This window comes from Perna viridis, chromosome 2 (genome assembly GCF_037379345.1).
Source record: "Perna viridis isolate PV_CMFRI_1.1 ecotype Kerala chromosome 2, ASM3737934v1, whole genome shotgun sequence".
Lineage (NCBI taxonomy): Eukaryota > Metazoa > Mollusca > Bivalvia > Mytilida > Mytilidae > Perna > Perna viridis.
This window is the reverse complement of record NC_142446.1, coordinates 16,016,028-16,035,108: the sequence shown is the minus strand read 5'-3', so window position 1 is coordinate 16,035,108 and position 19,081 is coordinate 16,016,028. Positions and strand designations below refer to the sequence as shown.

Genomic DNA, 19,081 nt, shown 5'->3' with positions numbered 1-19,081 from the left:
CGAACACTTGGGGCAAGTTTGGACACATCAATCAATCTTGATACAGCTTTAAATTTGGATTTTGATTATGATTAGATATTTGACACAGGATAAGTATTTAACCAAAATCAAAGTGAAGTAGTAACTTTTTGGCCCCTTATATTATAGTTAATATAATAGTTAAACCACTAAAATAAATCTCAACCTTCCAGTTAGAGTATGGAACCTTGTGGTACAATTTCAAAGTGATTCATTCCCTTCTACTGAAGTAATTATCTAGAAATAAAAAAAATAATACTTGTTTCTTACCAGTAAAAAAAGACCAGTGTTCCTTTTGTGATATTGTCTGCACATACAGAAAATGGATGTTTCAGGTCCCTTTTTGGCCCCTAATTCCAAAAAGGCTCAAGTCTTAACCCCATTAATCAATCCTACCTTTCTGATATAATACCTTGTAATGCTTGTTTCTGTCACTCCTTTTTGGCCCTTAAATTCTAAAATGTTAAAGTCTAATCCCCCAAAATAAAAACCAGTCTAACCATTGAGGTATACAATATTGTAGAACAATATCACAGACATTCTTATGCTTTTACTGGAGTTATATAGTTAAAATTCTATGAAATGCTTGTTTTGGGGCCCTTTTTTAGAGCCCTAATTCTAAAAGTTTAGGCTATTACACCAAAAGCAATACCAACCTTCATTACATGGTCTGAAACCTTGTTATTAAATTTTATTAAGATCTACGGATTGAATGAAAACCAAGGGATAACAGACGATGACATGGACAATGAGGACTGTACCATACTTTTATCCATTGCAAGTATTTTTTGCAGCCATATAAACATTTTTTCAGTCATTTGGCTTGACACCTTTTATATTTCTGTCTGACATGTGGACTGACAGAAATACAAATCATGATGGACATCTGATATTTTTATCAGCAAAACTGTAAGACTAACATTTTCAAAAACTCTAGGCAGACCTAGGTGACTTGCATTGACAGACATTTATATCAACCAAAATAAGTATTCATTAACAAAAACATGAGATTTTTCAAGAGAAAATTACAATACAACAAGGAGTTCCCTTATTAATGCTTCTCAATTGTCTTTGGTCCATTTTCCTAGAAATTGTCATTTATTCCACATGGAGATCTAACTGTATTTAACTTCTGCTGCAACAAATGTTTATCTATTATCCTCATTATCCAGTATTACCACTGTCCTCCATTATTTTAACAAAATCAAATAAATTCACCATAAATACCATTCAATTTCATTTTCAAGCTGATCATTTGTCAATTTTTTTTTATTGGAGTTTCATTTTTCTGATATATTCAATACAACTATTTAAAGTGTTACATGATATTGATGCTATAAACTGTAGTAAGTAATTAATATATAATATGTAATCTGAGTGTCCTGTAGGTGTCATTTCTGATGTCAACAAGCCTTATAATCAATACGATGACCACTTTAAGCTTATGGTTAAGCAGTAGGATCCTGATTTACGCATATTCAGGAATCAATATGTTCATCCAAATATAATAAGGTTTAATACTATTGTGTTCTGGGCATGAAAATATGGAGGTGTTTCTGTCAATAAATAAAACAACGACTTATTTTTATTGGTTTCTACAATTTATCTGTAGATTTTATCCCTAAGTGGCAGGAAATTCATGTTTGAAGACTTTGAACTACCTTTTTTGATGGTGACATTCAACACCTAATAATATGAAGGTTTCAAGCTGTTTAATTTAAGCTTAAAGATTTACAACCAAAATGAACTGCTATAAATGGCTTTTTGCCATTCCTTTATCAATATACTTCAAACTGAGAAAAGGTTTCCTTCAATTAGACTTATTGAAAAAGCAATTTACCATTTACTGTGTGGAGAACACATATCATTCGAAATTGGTAAAAAGATTAATTTGACTTTTCTCTGTATATCCTAAAACCAATACTTTTTTGTAATTTGATGAATTTCTCCTGCAATTTATATTCACTTCTTAGATTTCCTCAGACCTAACAGTGTAATTATTTTCGCAGTCAAATGCTGTAAAAGATATTACTTTCCAGTGGAGAGTTGTTGATCATTTCAAAGTTATATATACTTCACGCTTATTATGATATAAGAAAGATATAGTTTAGTATTAAAGCATATTTTGCTAAAATATAGAACACAACAATTATTTACGAAAAACCTTAATGGTATGTGTGCAGGTTATATAATATTTTAATGTACAAAACAAAACTGACCTACATTCAACAGGCCTTTTTGGATAAAAAAATAATTTACAGCATCCCTCACATATGATCCTACAAGTTAATTTCATTTCAAGAAAGAAAACATTAACTGCTACACAGTAATATTTGAACAAAATCTGTTAAGTGGTCTTGAGTGAGTTGCATCCAAAAAATGTTCCTATAGTGAAGCATTACAAATTCAACAATTCCTTTAAAAGTTGTCAATTTGATATGGAGGCAAAATATGATCAAGAACATACAGTGACTAACAATCCTACAAAACTTGAAAAATATCTGTCAAGCAGTTTCTGAGGAGTTGTGTCCACGACGTGTTCCTGAAGTGTAACATGTTCAACAAAATCCCATAACTCCTCAGTCCTGTAAAATTTCTCAAATCAAAATGATCAACAACATATGGTGACTAACAATCCGACAAAATTTGTGTTGCAATGGGATTAAAAAAATAATCCAATCAAACCAAACTAACTTTTATTGGTAATGATGTAAAAAATGCAAATTATTAGTTCAATAATGCTCAAAACCTGATATTCAATAATAAAATCTGCTCATCTTTTATCTTGAAAAAATAACTTGAGGTACCTCGTTATCAATGAAAATATGACAGAGCACAGCTAACTGCTTTTTAGGCTATTGCAGAAGGCACAATAGACTAAAACTGTTGGCAACTGAACAATTTTGTAATTACTGCAAAAACAAAGCAGAAGATGAAGAATAATTTCCTTTATATTGTCCTATATTCAAAAGTCTTTAAAAGAAGTTCGTACAGAATATGCAATTCATTTATTAAATCCAGAAAATCTGATTAATGTCAGAAAGATATGTAATTATCTCAGTAAAGCTTATAAACTCCATAATGACGCTTTGTGTCGGTCTAGAATTCCAATACAGCATTAAATATTAAATTAATTTAAAAAAAAAAACTTTATACCTACATATTTTTACTTTTATACTGAATATTATCACCAATTTTTTTGTCATTTCCTGATTGGGTAGATATTGAACCAATGAAACTGGTATTTCATTGCCATTTTAAATGGGAAAATAAGTTAAAAATCAGCAAAATGGTTAGAACTGCTTTTTGACATTTTAATGATACAATAAATAAAATACTTCATATATATATATTTATGAAGGGCACAGATAACTGCAGGTCACACCCTGAACAGGAAAAACACGAACACAATATTCTAGCTTGATTCAGGGCTGATTTTTGTTGTGATTGAATGTTTGACACACAAAATTTCCAGAGAAGAATGAAAATACCCATAAGCAAAGAGCTTTAAAATTTGCAATAAGACATAAGCAATTTATACATGGATTTAGAAAACAATAATTTCTCATCCCTTTTTTGTCCCTAATTTTAAATGATCAAAACCTTCAATATAATTTCATTCAAGTAGTGCTTGAAAACCTAAGCAATGTTTGTTATTTTGCCCGTATTGGTCACTTATTCAAAAAAGTTAAGATCATCACCCTAAAACAGATCCCTGAAGGACTTTTGGGTATGAAATCTTCTGGCACAATTTCATTGAGAACAACACATTTAAACTTTTCATATAAAGCAAAGTTTTATAAAAGGCTTGCTTTTGATCTGCCCTTTTAAGTCCCTCCTATTCTACATATCAGGTAGTTAGGGTTATAACCCACAACATCAATCTTTCCTTATGTGGTTTGGAAACTTGCAGTACAACTTCATTCAGATTCATATACTTCTACTAAGGCTTTGTCAAGGAACCATAAATATACTTGATTTTTGCCTTATTAGACAAATTCCTTAATGGTGAAATTCTTAACCCCTAAAATCTAATCCTTCTGACTTGGGCAGTTTGAAAACTTTTCAGTTCAAAATCACAGAAATTGATATACTTACACTTTATTTGTATTGTTTTTTGGCCCTTTTTTCCTAAATGGTTGGGACAAACACAAAATCAATACCAATCTTCCTTTCAGGTTTTGAACCTTATTGTAAAATTTTATTAAAAATATTCAGGTCATCCAGGAAGACCATGATAATTTTTGCAGTCATATTAAAATATGTAAATATATAGGAACATACCTATGAATTTTGTATGTTAAATACAACATTCTGCATAAGATAAAAAAGTATGATTTTATGTAAGAAGTATTCATTTCCTGAGACAATACAAACCTCTCTAACATTCCTGTGAGAATCTGTATCTACCATCCTTGGTACAAGAATAGGTTTCAGTAGTTCTTTGAAAGTTTTATGCTCTGTGAATTCTTTGGCCAAGATTTCCATTTCTTTTCTTGATCCAAATTTCATTCCAAATGTAGGACTCTGAAATAAAAAAAGAAATTCAAATGCAAATTAATTAGAGTCATATCCTTTGATGAAAATAATGAAATTCTTCAGTAAAGCTAATTCTTCCTTGATTGCTGCTTCCATTAATCGGTACACTGGCTATCATCTAAAGAATGTTAAAGCAAAAAATGGGATGGCTGTGATAAATGCAAACAAGATTTGGAAACAAGGTAGGTGGAAATCACCACAAAAAAATCTGCATATTTTCTGTACAAATTTACAAAAAAGTGTGTAGGCAAACATGTGTGAAAGTCCTAAGGAAGAAATAAAGGAATGCCAAGAGTTCTTTGATAATACAGCAGGAAAAAGTCCTAAGAAAGAAATAAAGGAATGACAAGAGTTCTTTGATAATATAGCCGGAATTATGTTCCTGAAACAGTACCTGGTTTTATTTAACTACATCATTGGAAATTATTTATGACATTGACATCTCATAAGTGAAAATCCCACTTTTGTTTTTTTTTTTTTTGTATATGGTTGACACTATTTGTGTTCAAAAAATCATTCTGATAAAAGGAACTATTTGGTGAAATCAGTTTCCAAAACGCATGGTACCTATACTCATTGACAAATGAACAGAGACATATCTGAACAGCACATGTCTAGGTAGCTGCAATTGTTTTATAGATGGCCTTTAATACAATTTATATACTTACAGTATAAATTGTTTTGTCCCCAAATAACACTTCTTATTTAAAATAAAACAATAATTTCGACCAAATTTATCTTAAAAATTATCATGTGATAATGGTATCATAAAGACCTCTCATGTCTTTGTTTAAAAGGTTTCTTTCCTAACCTATAACTTATTAGTATCTTTTATCTTTATATTCTAACATCTGTGTTTTGTTTATATTCTCTTTCATCATAAAATTAAATTGGAAACAATATCTAAGAATCCTTAAAGCAATGTAAAAAATCTACATGAGGAATTGATAAACATTACTAGCTATATTTCAAATGATGTGGATAAATTACCACCATTTAAACCTTATTTTATTGAACCATATTTAAAGTGAGAAATTCAGGGAATTAAGTTTCCATTAGCTAATTGTTTCCCTATAGCACCTAATAATTTCAAAGTTTATCTGATCACCAATATCATAGCAGTATTTATGCCAAATGAACACTCTAAGGGCATAAGAGATGACAATGTTAAGGATTATTCATCATAGAAGGTTTTTTTCTATCAAAGAAACTAAGCTTAATGAAGAGGAGAGTGGACAAAAGATTTGTACATTGTATCAAAGTTAATGGATATCACTACTGTTGTAGGAGTGCTGTCTATCTAATCTCATTAGAACTAACATGGTTGCTTCATCTTTATCATTCACTCTGATTTTATCATCTTGTCCTCTCTCACTAAGCATATAAAGAAGTCAATTCTCCAGAGCACAATATCAAAACAGTTAGCCACTAGTCAGCATTATATTATTCTATTTAAACAGAAACATGAGGCTTGAAATATGTTTGGAGAAATGAAATGTAATAAACTTCTCCATGAAAAACTGCTTCATCACACCATAACAATATTTATACAACATACATAATCTTGACACAATTCTTAATTTGGGTGGTAATTAAATGTATGACACTACATAAGATTCTGAAAATAGTGAATATGGTTACTGATTCTTCAATATTTGTTTTTGAGATGTAGGCTGAAGTAAGTTGGAACTTCTTAGAGCAATAAAATTATAACTTCTAAAAACAAGTGAAAAATAATTCATAATTAACTTATAGATTTTGACTTTTTGACTGTCCGCTCACATACCCCACGCGTCTCCACGTTGGATACTGAAGTAAATTTGTTTGTATGAGAAATACATGTAGGAGGACCCTGATAAAAAGAGGAATAAGAATGTCTTTTAGGCTTTAGACCTTTATCTTCTAACTAAATTCTATTATTCAGAATGGTAGTTTCAAACACCAGACTGTTATTTCTTTGAGTTTTAATTAATCCAAAGTAAATATCATAGTAGTGGAACAAAACATACACTTGACCTGTAACTTATCATGGTGAATTTATATACCAATAATCATGTCATAATCTGCAATCATTTATAAAAAAAAGTCTGAAAAACTGTTATTTCTGTGAATTTAGCTAAGTTTAAGGCCCATAATATCGGTAAAAATCATCTGAGCGGAACCAACTACAAACTTGTCCTGTAACTTATCATGGTTAATTTCTATACTACAAATCATGTCAATATCTGCAAAAGTTTAGAAAAAAATTCCAGAAAACTATTATTTCTGTCAATTTTGCTAAGTTCAAAGCCGTAATTTCAGTAAAAATCATTAGAGCAGAACAAAACATAAAATTGACCTGTAACTTATCATGGTGAATTTATACACTAAAAATCATGCCCATATCTGCAAACGTTTAGAAAAAAAGTCCAGAAAACTGATATTTCTGTGAATTTTTTCGAAGTTCAAGGCCTATAATTTCGATAAAAATCATCAGAGCAGAACAAAAATTACACTTGACCTGTAACTTATCATGGTGAACTTATATACCAAAAATCATGTCAATATCTGTAAGCGTTTAGAAAAAAAGTTCGGAAAAATGAAGTTGGACTGACGGACTGACGGGTCAAAAACATTATATCCTTTGCAACTTCGTTATAATATTATTTAGCATTCTTAATACTGTATAAACAATCCTTATATGCAAATATGTCATATGTATATGTTTGAAAAAAGAATTACGATTTCTAATAATTTCTATCAAAAGGTGGTAATGAACGCAGGGAAAAAACACAGTTAACTGCACTTTTTGTTCAGCACTATAATAAATATGTCAACAAGAAAATCAGATAGTATTTGGGATTAACAAGTTAGGGGCTTTCTTCCTACACTAATGGAGGACTGGAAAGATTCATGCCACTGGCTCAAAAGCTCATTATCCAAGTGCTACAAAATTTTTCATTGAAAGCTGCAGAGTAATTAATTTCAATATAACTGTCAAACAATCATCTTCAAGCTAATCAACCTAATATTGCTTTTAATCAGCCCCTTTCATACCAATTCTTTTCTAAAACTAATGGAACAAGAAAAGAATATTAGCTTAAAAGCCACTATCAATTGTATTTCTATACGGAAGTATTATATGAATGGCATAGAATTGGTCTGAGGTTGATTTCTGTTATTGCTGTAGTAAATAGAAACTTACATTTGCCAGTAAATTCTTAAAAAAAAAAGATTTTAAAAATTACATTTTTGATGTTACTGATGGTAGAACAATGGAACTACTGGTAGAGTAATCAAGGAAACCAAGGTTATAGCGGTAATCAAAAGAATGTAATCCAGGGACAAAGAACTGACATGGAAAACAGACATACACAACAAAGAACATAAAGTAACTAAAATCAAACATACAAAGTAATAAAAGCAAATGAGCAACTCGGACTCCACTAAAAACTGGGAGCATAGACCAGATGCACCGGAAGGGTAAGCGTCCTCTGCTTTCATGGTGCAGATTGATACACCATAACGATCCACGAGTTCATGATGATGACCATAAAACTTCTGTAGTGATGACTTCAATCTTGTAGCAACATAACCCTGTTCCAGAAGCCTATTTGTTAGATTTCTAGTGCGATACAAAAAGTCTGTGTAGTTTTGGCAAGCTCTGGCATAACGTAGAGTTGTGATGAGTTGTGATATGAACACTCCATACGCAGGTGCTGAAGGGATGTTGCCACAGATGAAAGGAAAGTTGACAATTCTGAATGAAAAGTCATCACATTTGTCGTAAAGTTTGGTCAATAGTTTTCCTTTACCATCGATTTCTAAGTGTAGGTCAAGATATGAAGCTGACTTCACGGTGTCTGTAGTATCCTTTATCACAAGTTCTTTTGGGTAGGAGCACAATTTGTTCCCATTAGAATGCTGACCGTCTGTTGAAAAACACGTCCACCACATTGGACAATTATGTTGTCGATTGAAAATTCCAGCATTTTGTAAACATCTTCCTCTGTATATTTGGAAGATGATTTTGAATTATTTCTTACAAAGTATGAGGAATCTCTACCAAGAACTATATATTTGTATCTAGGTGTACCATCTTTTTTGAAAAAACGATGTATAATGTTTTAAAGTCGGGATTTTAACTGAGTATGGGGAATAGAAGTATACAGTGTGGAAAATCATAGGTTTTAATGCTATTATATTCAGATAATAGTCTTGAACTAATTGTTTCCAAAAGATCCTTTGAATTTTTTAGGATCCACATTGAATAATACCACTATGGGAGTAACAAGTGTTGTGGTAGGACTGCAGACCCTCTTTGACAGTTGTGAGTATAGAAGTTAAAAGTTTTGAAAGAGGTTTGGTGGTACATTTTGCAGATCCAGCTATGAAAGGTTGTTCGTATGGATTCTTGTGGAGTTTAGGAATCTAGTACATAGATGGTAAATCACAATCATCATCCTTGGTAGAGAGACCAAAAGAGGATAGCACAGATTTATGGTTTTCCACAATCTCTTCTTTAGAGAGTGTGGTGGCAGTATAGGTCTTATCACTACTATTATTTTCTACGTCTACCTCTGATAATAAACATTGGATGTAAAACGTTTTGCAGACAAAAACAATGTTGTTTTGGGCTTTGTCTGCTGGTACGACAACATATTTGTCATGTTTTTGCTACATCAGTGTCTTTAAAAACTGATGTAGCCTTGGCACTCATTGACCTACTTAAAACTTTCATTCGTTTCAAAATTAAAGACCTCACGGCTTTTAACCATTCTGACAGAGAATCAATGTCTTCTTGTTCTTGTTTTATCCATTTTCTTGCATAGTCCTTGACGGCATCCATAAGAACTTTTAAAGTTATAATTCCAATTTATGGAGCGTGGTTCACGGTACTTGGGACCTTTAGAAAGGATATTACGCAGAGATTCGTTTTCAATGATGGTTAAATCTCCCGTAACGACGTGACCAGAAGGACCGTATTTGAATGGAGAGGTTTTGCAAAAACAGTCAGGTGGTTTAGCCTTGAAGTCCTCAATCTCAAGGTTCTGCAACAGCCTTTTATAATTGAAAATTTTGGATGCAATGGGTGAAGTATAGGAATATGAAATAATTGGTATGGATTTGTCTTTGAAATATGGGGGAATTTTGTTGGTAACGTTTTTGTGATGGAGGATGTTAGCCTAATTAATTGCATCTATGCCTTTGTTGACAAATGGTAGTGGAAGAAATGATCGTTTTTCATCTTGACTTTTCACACAAACTGGTTTAAAGAGTCTGTGGAAACCAATATCCAAAATGATGGCAAAAAGTCTGTATAATGTAGAGGTGGGGTCAGAAACAGGAGTGTCAAGACTTGTTTTGTAAAGGGAGTGTAGTAGAGTGAGAGGTACAGAATAAAGTTTGGTTCTAATGTGATGTTCAAGAGGTTTTTGTATGAAAGGAAGGAGACCATCTGTGGAGACATCATGTAACTTATGTGACGTATAGTGGCGATGGCCATCACTCCTTTCCTGTCTTGGATTTTTGTCAAATAAATTCATCACATTTATGCTATTGTTATATTAGCTTGAATGGTTTCCTATTCCTTTGACATTGCATGCGTAAGGTATTGCAGTACCTAGTCTGCGTATCCAGTACTCCTCTCTTTCCCTAAGATAGTTTTTACTTAGAACAGGACTGTTTGTAGGATGGTAAATTTTTTCTAAAATATGAACTTTCATTGAGAGGACTGAATGATCTTGTTGATTAAAGTGTTGATAAACTGTCAGAAATTTGGTGGTGTTAATTCCCGAATGATGACCGATAGAGGAATCTATGGAATACCATCACTGAACAATGGAACTACTGGTAGAGGAATCTATGGAACGCCATCACTGAACAATGGAACTTCTAGTAGAGGAATCATTTTACACAAATACATTTACTAGTAATAAAACCCTTGGGATTGATCATCTAAGTTGATTACACCCTGCCTATAATATTATACAAGTGTTCCATATCTAAGGAAGTGGGTGACATGCTTGCACCTCCCAATCCTTAGACAAATATTTTTGTAACAGAAATTCACAATCATATTCACTACCTATCACAGCGTTATATCATTAAATGAAAAATTGCTCATAATTGAAGATATTCGCATGAATGGGATTAGATAGTGCCATTGCTTTTTATCACATTCCTCCTAAAAATGTTCAATTAAAATAATAATTTTTTACAAAGAATGTTAAAAAATGGCCCATTCAAATTTTTAAGATCATTAAAAATGGCTCATTCTCAAAATGTTAATTCTAAACACTGATACACAGAGAAACCCAACACTCGCTTTATATTCTATTTCCTAAAGAGAAAATACATAAATGCACAACTAAGCTAGGAAATGTTATTTTTGTTTACTGAAAAGTCCACTAGATGATTTTTGTGGCTTCATTTCTCAATTACAAGTTTCTCAGTTAAGGTCTAAGGACCAAAACCATGGAATACAATTTAATTTGGGAAATTATGAAAATATAACCTGTGCAGACAAAAAGACAGATATATACCAATACACACCCATCAAAAGACCTTCCTTGTTAACATAAAATATCGATAGTGTATACAGTAAAACCTGTATCACCTCTATTCAGCAATAATTGGCCTTAAAAGACTATGATGAAAATATTCCCATGTAGTGCATTCTATGTAAAATAAACATCAAATACAGACTGTTTTACATGACTATGATTGTGCTGTCCATCAGAAGGTTACTTGAGATAGGTTTGACTGTACTTCAATAACATGTCCACTGTTAATGGGACAAGTACACCATGTCTTTATTATGTATATATTACAATGACAAATCGGTGACAATGTTTGATTTCTAGCCTTAAGGAATCATTTCAATGATTAAGGGTAATATTTATCATATTACAGGTCTTGGTATTTTTTCTGAATACATTTTCACATGTAGATTGGAACACATAACTGACAAACTTACATGTTGACAAATATTTGCCTATACTGTTCTCAGCAGAATTAGAGACATATTTTCCTGAAAAGGCTTTGCTGAAAACTTTTCCTTTTGCAAAAGGAGAAATAGCAACAGATATCAGCACATCATCCTGTAGAATTACTCAATTTCAATACATGTATTCTATAATACCATAATTTTTTTTTTCATTTTCAGTATTTTCTATCCTCAGAGGTTTTTACTGTTTTCTGACTCAGGTACATTTATTACAGAGTACCGGTACATACACATGGACTCTTTTAATAAGCTATTATTGAATTATTCAAATGAAGATTATTATCTGACAAAAATATACTATTGGATTTTTTTATTTATCAACTTTTGAAGATTTTTTTAACATCTTCTGAAGTTCAATAGATATTTCTTTTTAATTTTTGTTCAATTCTTACTACAATTTGGAGAGGTTTTAACTGTCTACTAGTTAAAATAAACTTACAATTGACAATAATTTTATTTTGTAATGTTCAGTATCATTTCCATTCAAGATGAAAAATTAAAAGCATGTCAAATTAGGAGCCAAATACATTTCTATCACTCTTGTTCATTAAACTTCATGACATTTACAAATTTCTTAAATGTAAATTCTTATTTACTATTTGGAAAATGGCTGTAACCAGACCAAATTCGATTCCAAAAATAAGGTCTTATCTTAAAAGAGACAAGATGTATGGATAAAGAAAGCAATACTACTACCAATTAATTTCTCGTCATGGCCCGGAAATTAATATTTACAGACATTATCACTTTCTGTCAAAGACCAACCTTTATAAATATGGAAACAGATAAAATAGCAAACCAATATCATGATCAATATAGACATGATGAACATGGTACTATATCTATGGAATCAACGCCCTAGCATGACTTTTTCCTAGCTTTCCTTTGTTTTCTTTCAATCAGTTGTGTAAAACTGATAAATTCTCTACATTAATGGCAATGTTGTTTTAATACCATCATCAATATTTTCCCACTCACAGAGCAAAACACCACATTTTTTATTTGTCTTGGGAATTCAAACACTCCCATTAATTTTGAATTGTACTTTCTAATTATAATTTGAAAATCTTTGTAAATTGATGCAAATTACATTAATTTTTCTTTCCACAACCAATTCTTCATTTCTAAACAATCTTCAAGTCTATCTGGTGTAAGTAACTTGACCCAGTTAATAAACCTTAAATACTTTTACCTGTAACACATTATAATCATTACAATTACTTTAAAAATCTTCAAAGCTCAGTAGACTGATGCTGGACCACAAATATATTGGTCAAATTTTAAGAGTTGCAGCATCCAGTGATAAAAAGTTTAGTATGGACAATTGGGGAAATATCCACTATTCCAAATGATATGCATGAAACATTAAAGCATTTTTTTTCATACTAGGATAGATTGAGCCAAGTAAACTAATGGCTAATGGGAAAGGGACCATTTTATTAAAAAGAATTTAATATAGGAAGCAATAAATTTAAGGCCACTATTGACAGTAATGGCAAAAATCAGTTAATAAAGTGCAGATATGTACATGTAAAAGATTTTTAAGGCAATAATATTCAATATTTTAGCACTTTAATGCATGAATCATGTCTGTGCTTATTTTTCCCAAAGAATTCTGAATAAGATCAAAGTTTAACTTGTAAGCAATTGATGTTCTGCATTAGAAGATTTTGTCACTGCTCCCTGAGTGTAACTTTGTACTGTGTTTAATAGATCAAGTTATTGTATCTCATGCACATTGTTTATGATGAAAGTTGGCCAAAATATTGAATTCAATTTCTTATCTTTACATAAACTTTACAAATAACTTTTTCACTTGTATATCCACCTTTGACATTTCTGCACAGCTGACTAATCAATAACTGGGGTATGCACCTTCAGTGATTTTCTGTCATTTCATACAACTTTTTTAAATGAAAAACAAGAGAGCACACACCCAGCATACAGGGGCTGGATCCACAATACAGTACATAAAAGTAGTTTTCAGTAAGGAATATATTTTAGGTCAGACAGTAAACCTGGAAATGATCATCTTACTTGCAATAAGTAATGTACTATCAATGCAATATTAATAGAATTTGTCTAAAGTACTGCCACCATTGCCATTTTGACTTATGTTTAACATAGTAAAGCCATTCTGAACTAAACCAAAAATACATGTTAATATTCAGAAACTATTCAAACAATCATTATGCTGTCATAAGTTTCTACATGTAAAACTACTTGTACATGTCCCAGTTTTTACAGTCAGTTAATTCAAAGTACCTGTACATGATATACATGTACCAGACTTACCAAGGAAGTATAACATTTAGAAATTATACTTCCATGGTGTTACAAACTACGTCCTCATACAATTCCTTATAATGGTAATCAATCAAATTTAACCTTTGACTTTAAAAGATTTATCTGTTTATTGCTAACATCTTAAAGTTTTTAATTCAGAAGAAAAATAAACCATAGTTGATGTAAAACTAAAAAGCACATTTTTTTAAAACATAGGTATATTGGACTTCCTTCTCTTACAGGTTACATCTGCCTCATTTCACTGTAGAATTACAAGTGTATTTCATTCTACATTGTACATGTGGTTTATAAGTCAAGCTAATTATACAATACATTTTTCAAAATCCATTGCTCAACAAGAACAAATTTGCAAAGAAAATATTCTTATTTATCTTAATTTATGTACATGTATACATGAAAATACACAGGGATAAACATTAAAGCATTATACATGTATCACAATGTACCACACATGTTTTATTTTCATGTTCATCTTCAATGTAGATATTTAAATAACAATATTTTAATATTAATAGGATAATTAATTGGAAAGAGTGAATAAGCAAAATATGATCACGAGTGCTGAAGAACACTTAGATTTAACGAGTATGCTGAATTTGCCCCTCCATGAGTTAAATCTTAATGCGTTCTTGGCACAAGTGATCATATTTTGCTTATTCACGATAACCAATTGATTATCCTCTTTATTATACGGATTTTCAAAAATATTCATTGCTATTTTCGACATGAATTTTAAATTTTGTGAACAGCCAATTCGTATTGTGACATTTTGGCAGGAGAAAGTGCGAGAGTGAAATTACCGAATTTAATTCACAGTGTGAATAATCGAAAATTTTCACACTGGAAACATTCAGTAAATCGCAGCTATCTATATAATAAATATATAAAAAAAAAATTAAATACAGTGAAATATTTAAACAAAACACTTTTTGGACTTTATTAGGTTTAGACAGATAATAGGTTTACAAAGGTTCAAATTGAAATAAGGAAAAAAGTGTCTGGTTTAGACAGGTTTTACTTTATATCACTAGGAAATACATGTACATATATAAATGTAATAGCGTGCTTAATAATAGGAAATACTTATGTTAAGATAAAAATTGTAAAAGTATTTTCACAAGTTGCTCTACAAAAATTGTTAATGCAGCTGAAAATTAAATTATTTTGGAAATATAGCAAGAATGGATGTGTCAAAGAGGCAACAACACCATATCAGCTCAAGGCCATCCATGGCTATTCAATGAATGATGAAGGAATCATCACACCACAAAATAATACACAACCCATGTCATAACAAGAACTGCTTTTATATATAGTGTGTTATTTTCTATGTAAAGACCCTATGAGCAAATAAATGTTAATACCAAACAAGAGGCTTCCAGGAGCCTGAATCGCTCACCTTGTTAAATTTTTGCCTTTCAAGAGAAAATAACTCTAACAAGGAGGTGTCCAACACCACTCAAAGAAAACTTTGGTAGGACTTGTCATATTGATCATTTCATCAACTGATAGTTTCATTCTATCTTTTATAGTTTTCAAGATATTGGCTGAAAACTGCCTTTAAAGGGCAATAACTCTAAGAAAGAGTCATCCAAAAACTTTTACCCCCACAAACTTTTGTAGGCCATATCATGAGGATCATTTCAGCAACTGAAAGTTTCATTCTATCATAGTTTTCAAGATATTGGCTGAAAACTATAAAAAAAAAAAAAAAAAAAAAACCAGCCATGTTTTTCAACAGACGAAAAATCTGTTGATAACAGTTCTATGCAGGACACCCCAAGAAACATTCATACCACATTTGGTTCAATTGGTCAAGAAGTGTCGGAGGAGATTTTTGAAAGAAGTAAAATTAAAAATAGCAAAAACACTTCGAAAAAGGGCAATAACTCCAACATGGCCAAACCAATTAAAATGAAAATTTGACCACAGATAGAGCTCATCTCGCTGAACAATTTTACCTGGTCAGAATTTGAAGATATAATGTTTTTTTTTTTATCCGATCAGAAATCCCCACATCAGTTCTATGCAGGATACTCTAAGAAACATTCATACCAAGTTTACTTCCAATTGGTCGAGGTGTCAGAGAAGAAGAATTTTGAAAAATTGTTAACGACAACGACTGACGGCAAGTGATGGCAATAGCTCAAGTGGCCTTTGGCCAGGTGAGCTAAAAATGCTATCTTTAACAATTAGATTTTCCTTGTGAATGAGTCTATTCAAGAGTAAGTCAACTTTTTGGGTGAGTATTGAGCTTTCTGTACTTTGTGAAGAATATAGGGTGGGAGACATCAACACATATTAATCTTTATCAAGTACATCTGTATTTCAGAATAACTCCCTTGTATACAATATGTACTCGCCTATAAGTCGGATTTTTTGGGACTAAATTTTTAACTGCTGGGTAGGGTTCCGACTTATGGACGAGATTTCGACTTTGAACAAAAAATTCAGCTTGCACAGGCAGTGTCTGAAATTTATATGAATCACCATTAAAGACATAGATAAGAAATACCATTTTTTTTATTCCAAAAGTAAACTGTCATAGTTTTCACTCTGGCTTTTTGTTCTCATACAGGTTACACCTGCCTAATATCTACTTAATGATTATATAAAATATTGTGAAAATATTCATTAAAAGTTAAATATTTTACTCTTACAAGTGTGCAGTATTTTCTGTCTGTATGTTAGGAAATAAAATGAGTTAATGCAAGTTTTAAGATTTTATAGATAAGATTTATGACGAGAACTCTGGTCACGATACTTAAGAAAGTGAAACGTAATCTTATCAGTATTTTTGTTAGTGGACTTAAGTCTAGGTTGTAAGTCCAAGCACATTGTACATGTATGTTTACTTGAAGAAATCCATTTGGTCTGTTTGATATTTGGGTTGTGACTGATTACTTCCAAATGTAATCAATTACATCAGGGATTACATGGGGTAAAAATATAACTGATTACATCATGATAACTCATAATTTCAAATGTAATCAATTACATGTGATTACTTTTGACAGATATTTCCACACATGAATATAGAAAAATAAATTTTCTTCCTTGGCATGGGTAATGTAATGACAAATTTAGCAAAATATATATAATTTTAAACAGAAGAAATAATTCATGTCTAACATTTCTTGTATATACTTAATTTCAAAGCTATGATAAAAACAAATTTTGAAAGCAGTCAACTGACAGTTTGGCCAAATCAAGTTAATTTGTAGATGCCTGCCCGCCCCTACTCAAAAGGGCCTGCCCCAATTTTTTTTTTATATCTTTTTTTACGGTGGTTTTTATTCTGTATATGCCACGACTCTACTTATACACAATACTATAGACTTTGGGTAAAAAAATGAGTAAAATGGAATATATTTACAGAATATCTTGATATTAAATTAAATTATGTTTTACACAGATGTAACGTAGTACATGCTTTTAGGTTTGATGAGAAAAATCTTGTTTCTCTAAGCAAAATATATGATTAAAGTTGTAAGTATAAGATTCCATCAACTTCTTCATAAACATTGGATCAAGCCACAACAAACTTATTTACAAATTAAGACAAAATGTTGTATATTCACAAATTGTAACATAATTTTAAGTCAACATTAAATGTCTCTATTTGCTGAGGTAAATAAGTAGCAGGAAACAAGTTTAAGATAAAAGGGAATAGAAATCTAATTGGAGACATACACCACTATTATCTATTAAATAAAATGTATAATAGTCAATCTCAATTTTTAGTTGCTGAAATCAATTAAAATATTAAGTTTGATAAATAATGTAAAAAGGGAAAGTACTCTTTAATAATCCATTTTCACAATACATTTTTTATAATGTAAAAAAAAAGTAATAATGATTACAGCACTTTCCACCCAGTGATCCATTACTTATGATTACATGTAAGCATAAATGACAATGATCACTGATTACATGTGATAACTTATTAAAGTATAATTGATTACAACTGATTACAATTACCCCATCACTGAAAGACTTTCAATTTCAAAAATGTAAAAAAATAATAAAATTATATACCTTGGAAAACTTAGAACAAGTCTGTCACCTCCTACCAACCATTCAAGATTAAAACTAACCACTTGTTTTTTTTTTATTTTTCCTAATAGGATTGTAACTACAACCTTGCAAAAGTTTAAATTCACTACCAACTTAATGAAAAACAAGTTATAATTAAAATTCTCTTCTACTGGAAAGCAAGAAACTTTCTCTGAGAAATTAAACTAACATTCAAGACTCCTCTTCCTAGCACTGACTGGCAGACAATATACAGATTACTGTATTCAAAAATTTTAATCAACAACAAAATTATACAACAACTATACATCATTTCAATACATTGTATGTCAATGGCAAGGAATAACCAATCAAACGGCAAAAAAATATACATACATTTTACATCTTTTAGTACCATTATTGTAATTTAGTTTTTTTCTTGTATTTAACTTTTATGTTTTCGGTAAAAATATATACCATTACTGATTTTAGATTTTTTTCCTGATTTATTTGTTCTTAATTTTCTTTTTCAATATATAAATATGTAAAAGGTTACATTTGTTTGCATATTGTTTAATAAAAAGATACCCAACCAAAGCTAAAAATTTCTCGTTGTCCTTAAATTTCTGCTATTGACTTCAACTTCCATATTTTGAGATGAACAATACAGAGGCTAATGAAGCAGTGATTTATGTAGGTGGTTATTATATTTCATTCTTTAAAAGTTTCTGAGGATAAACTGACAAAATATCTGGAAGATAAATATGCCGAGTCAACCTAGACTAGAGGAGCAGGTTATAAATGCTGATACATCAATATCTTAAAATATAAGGTTGAAGAAGATTTTTTTTTCAAAATTAGAAAGTAAATATTTGATTATAAGTAAGTGGTTGTTCCCGAAATTGAACTCCCAAGTTTAAGTCTACAAAATACCGTTACTTTAACCAGTAATCCTGGTCAGTGCCCCTTGCTGTGTGTGACTACTGCCATTGCATGAACGAAAGATACCACCGTACACAGAGCCGTTTATTTATAACAAAAACATATATATATCTATATGAAATACTCACGAAACCTATACTACAGAACAGAAATAGTATCTTAGCGTACGAATTCCACATGCTTCTGTATCGATCTGTTGTCTCTAATCTGTCAGCTCAATAAAGTTCCAATATATTTGTACTTCCTATAATCTAGAGGCGTTCCGACCATAGA

General features: G+C 31.0%; 1 protein-coding gene across 3 annotated transcripts in view; it reads right to left on the bottom strand.

Moving 5' to 3' along the window:
- Window positions 1–19,081, bottom strand: part of LOC148623815 (glutaminyl-peptide cyclotransferase-like) — a 28,655-nt gene extending 9,574 nt beyond the window's left edge. The window contains exons 1-2 of one of the 3 annotated variants that reach the window (XM_088565979.1): window positions 18,937–19,081; window positions 4,396–4,545 (exon numbers count right to left, since the gene is read on the bottom strand). In XM_088565979.1, the coding sequence (XP_088422105.1) occupies window positions 4,396–4,545; window positions 18,937–18,987 (201 nt within the window). In that variant the 5' untranslated portion in view covers window positions 18,988–19,081. Of the gene's footprint in view, window positions 1–4,395; window positions 4,546–11,053; window positions 11,119–18,936 lie in introns of those variants that run through there. The other 2 variants (XM_088565981.1, XM_088565980.1) reach the window with 2 other exon arrangements.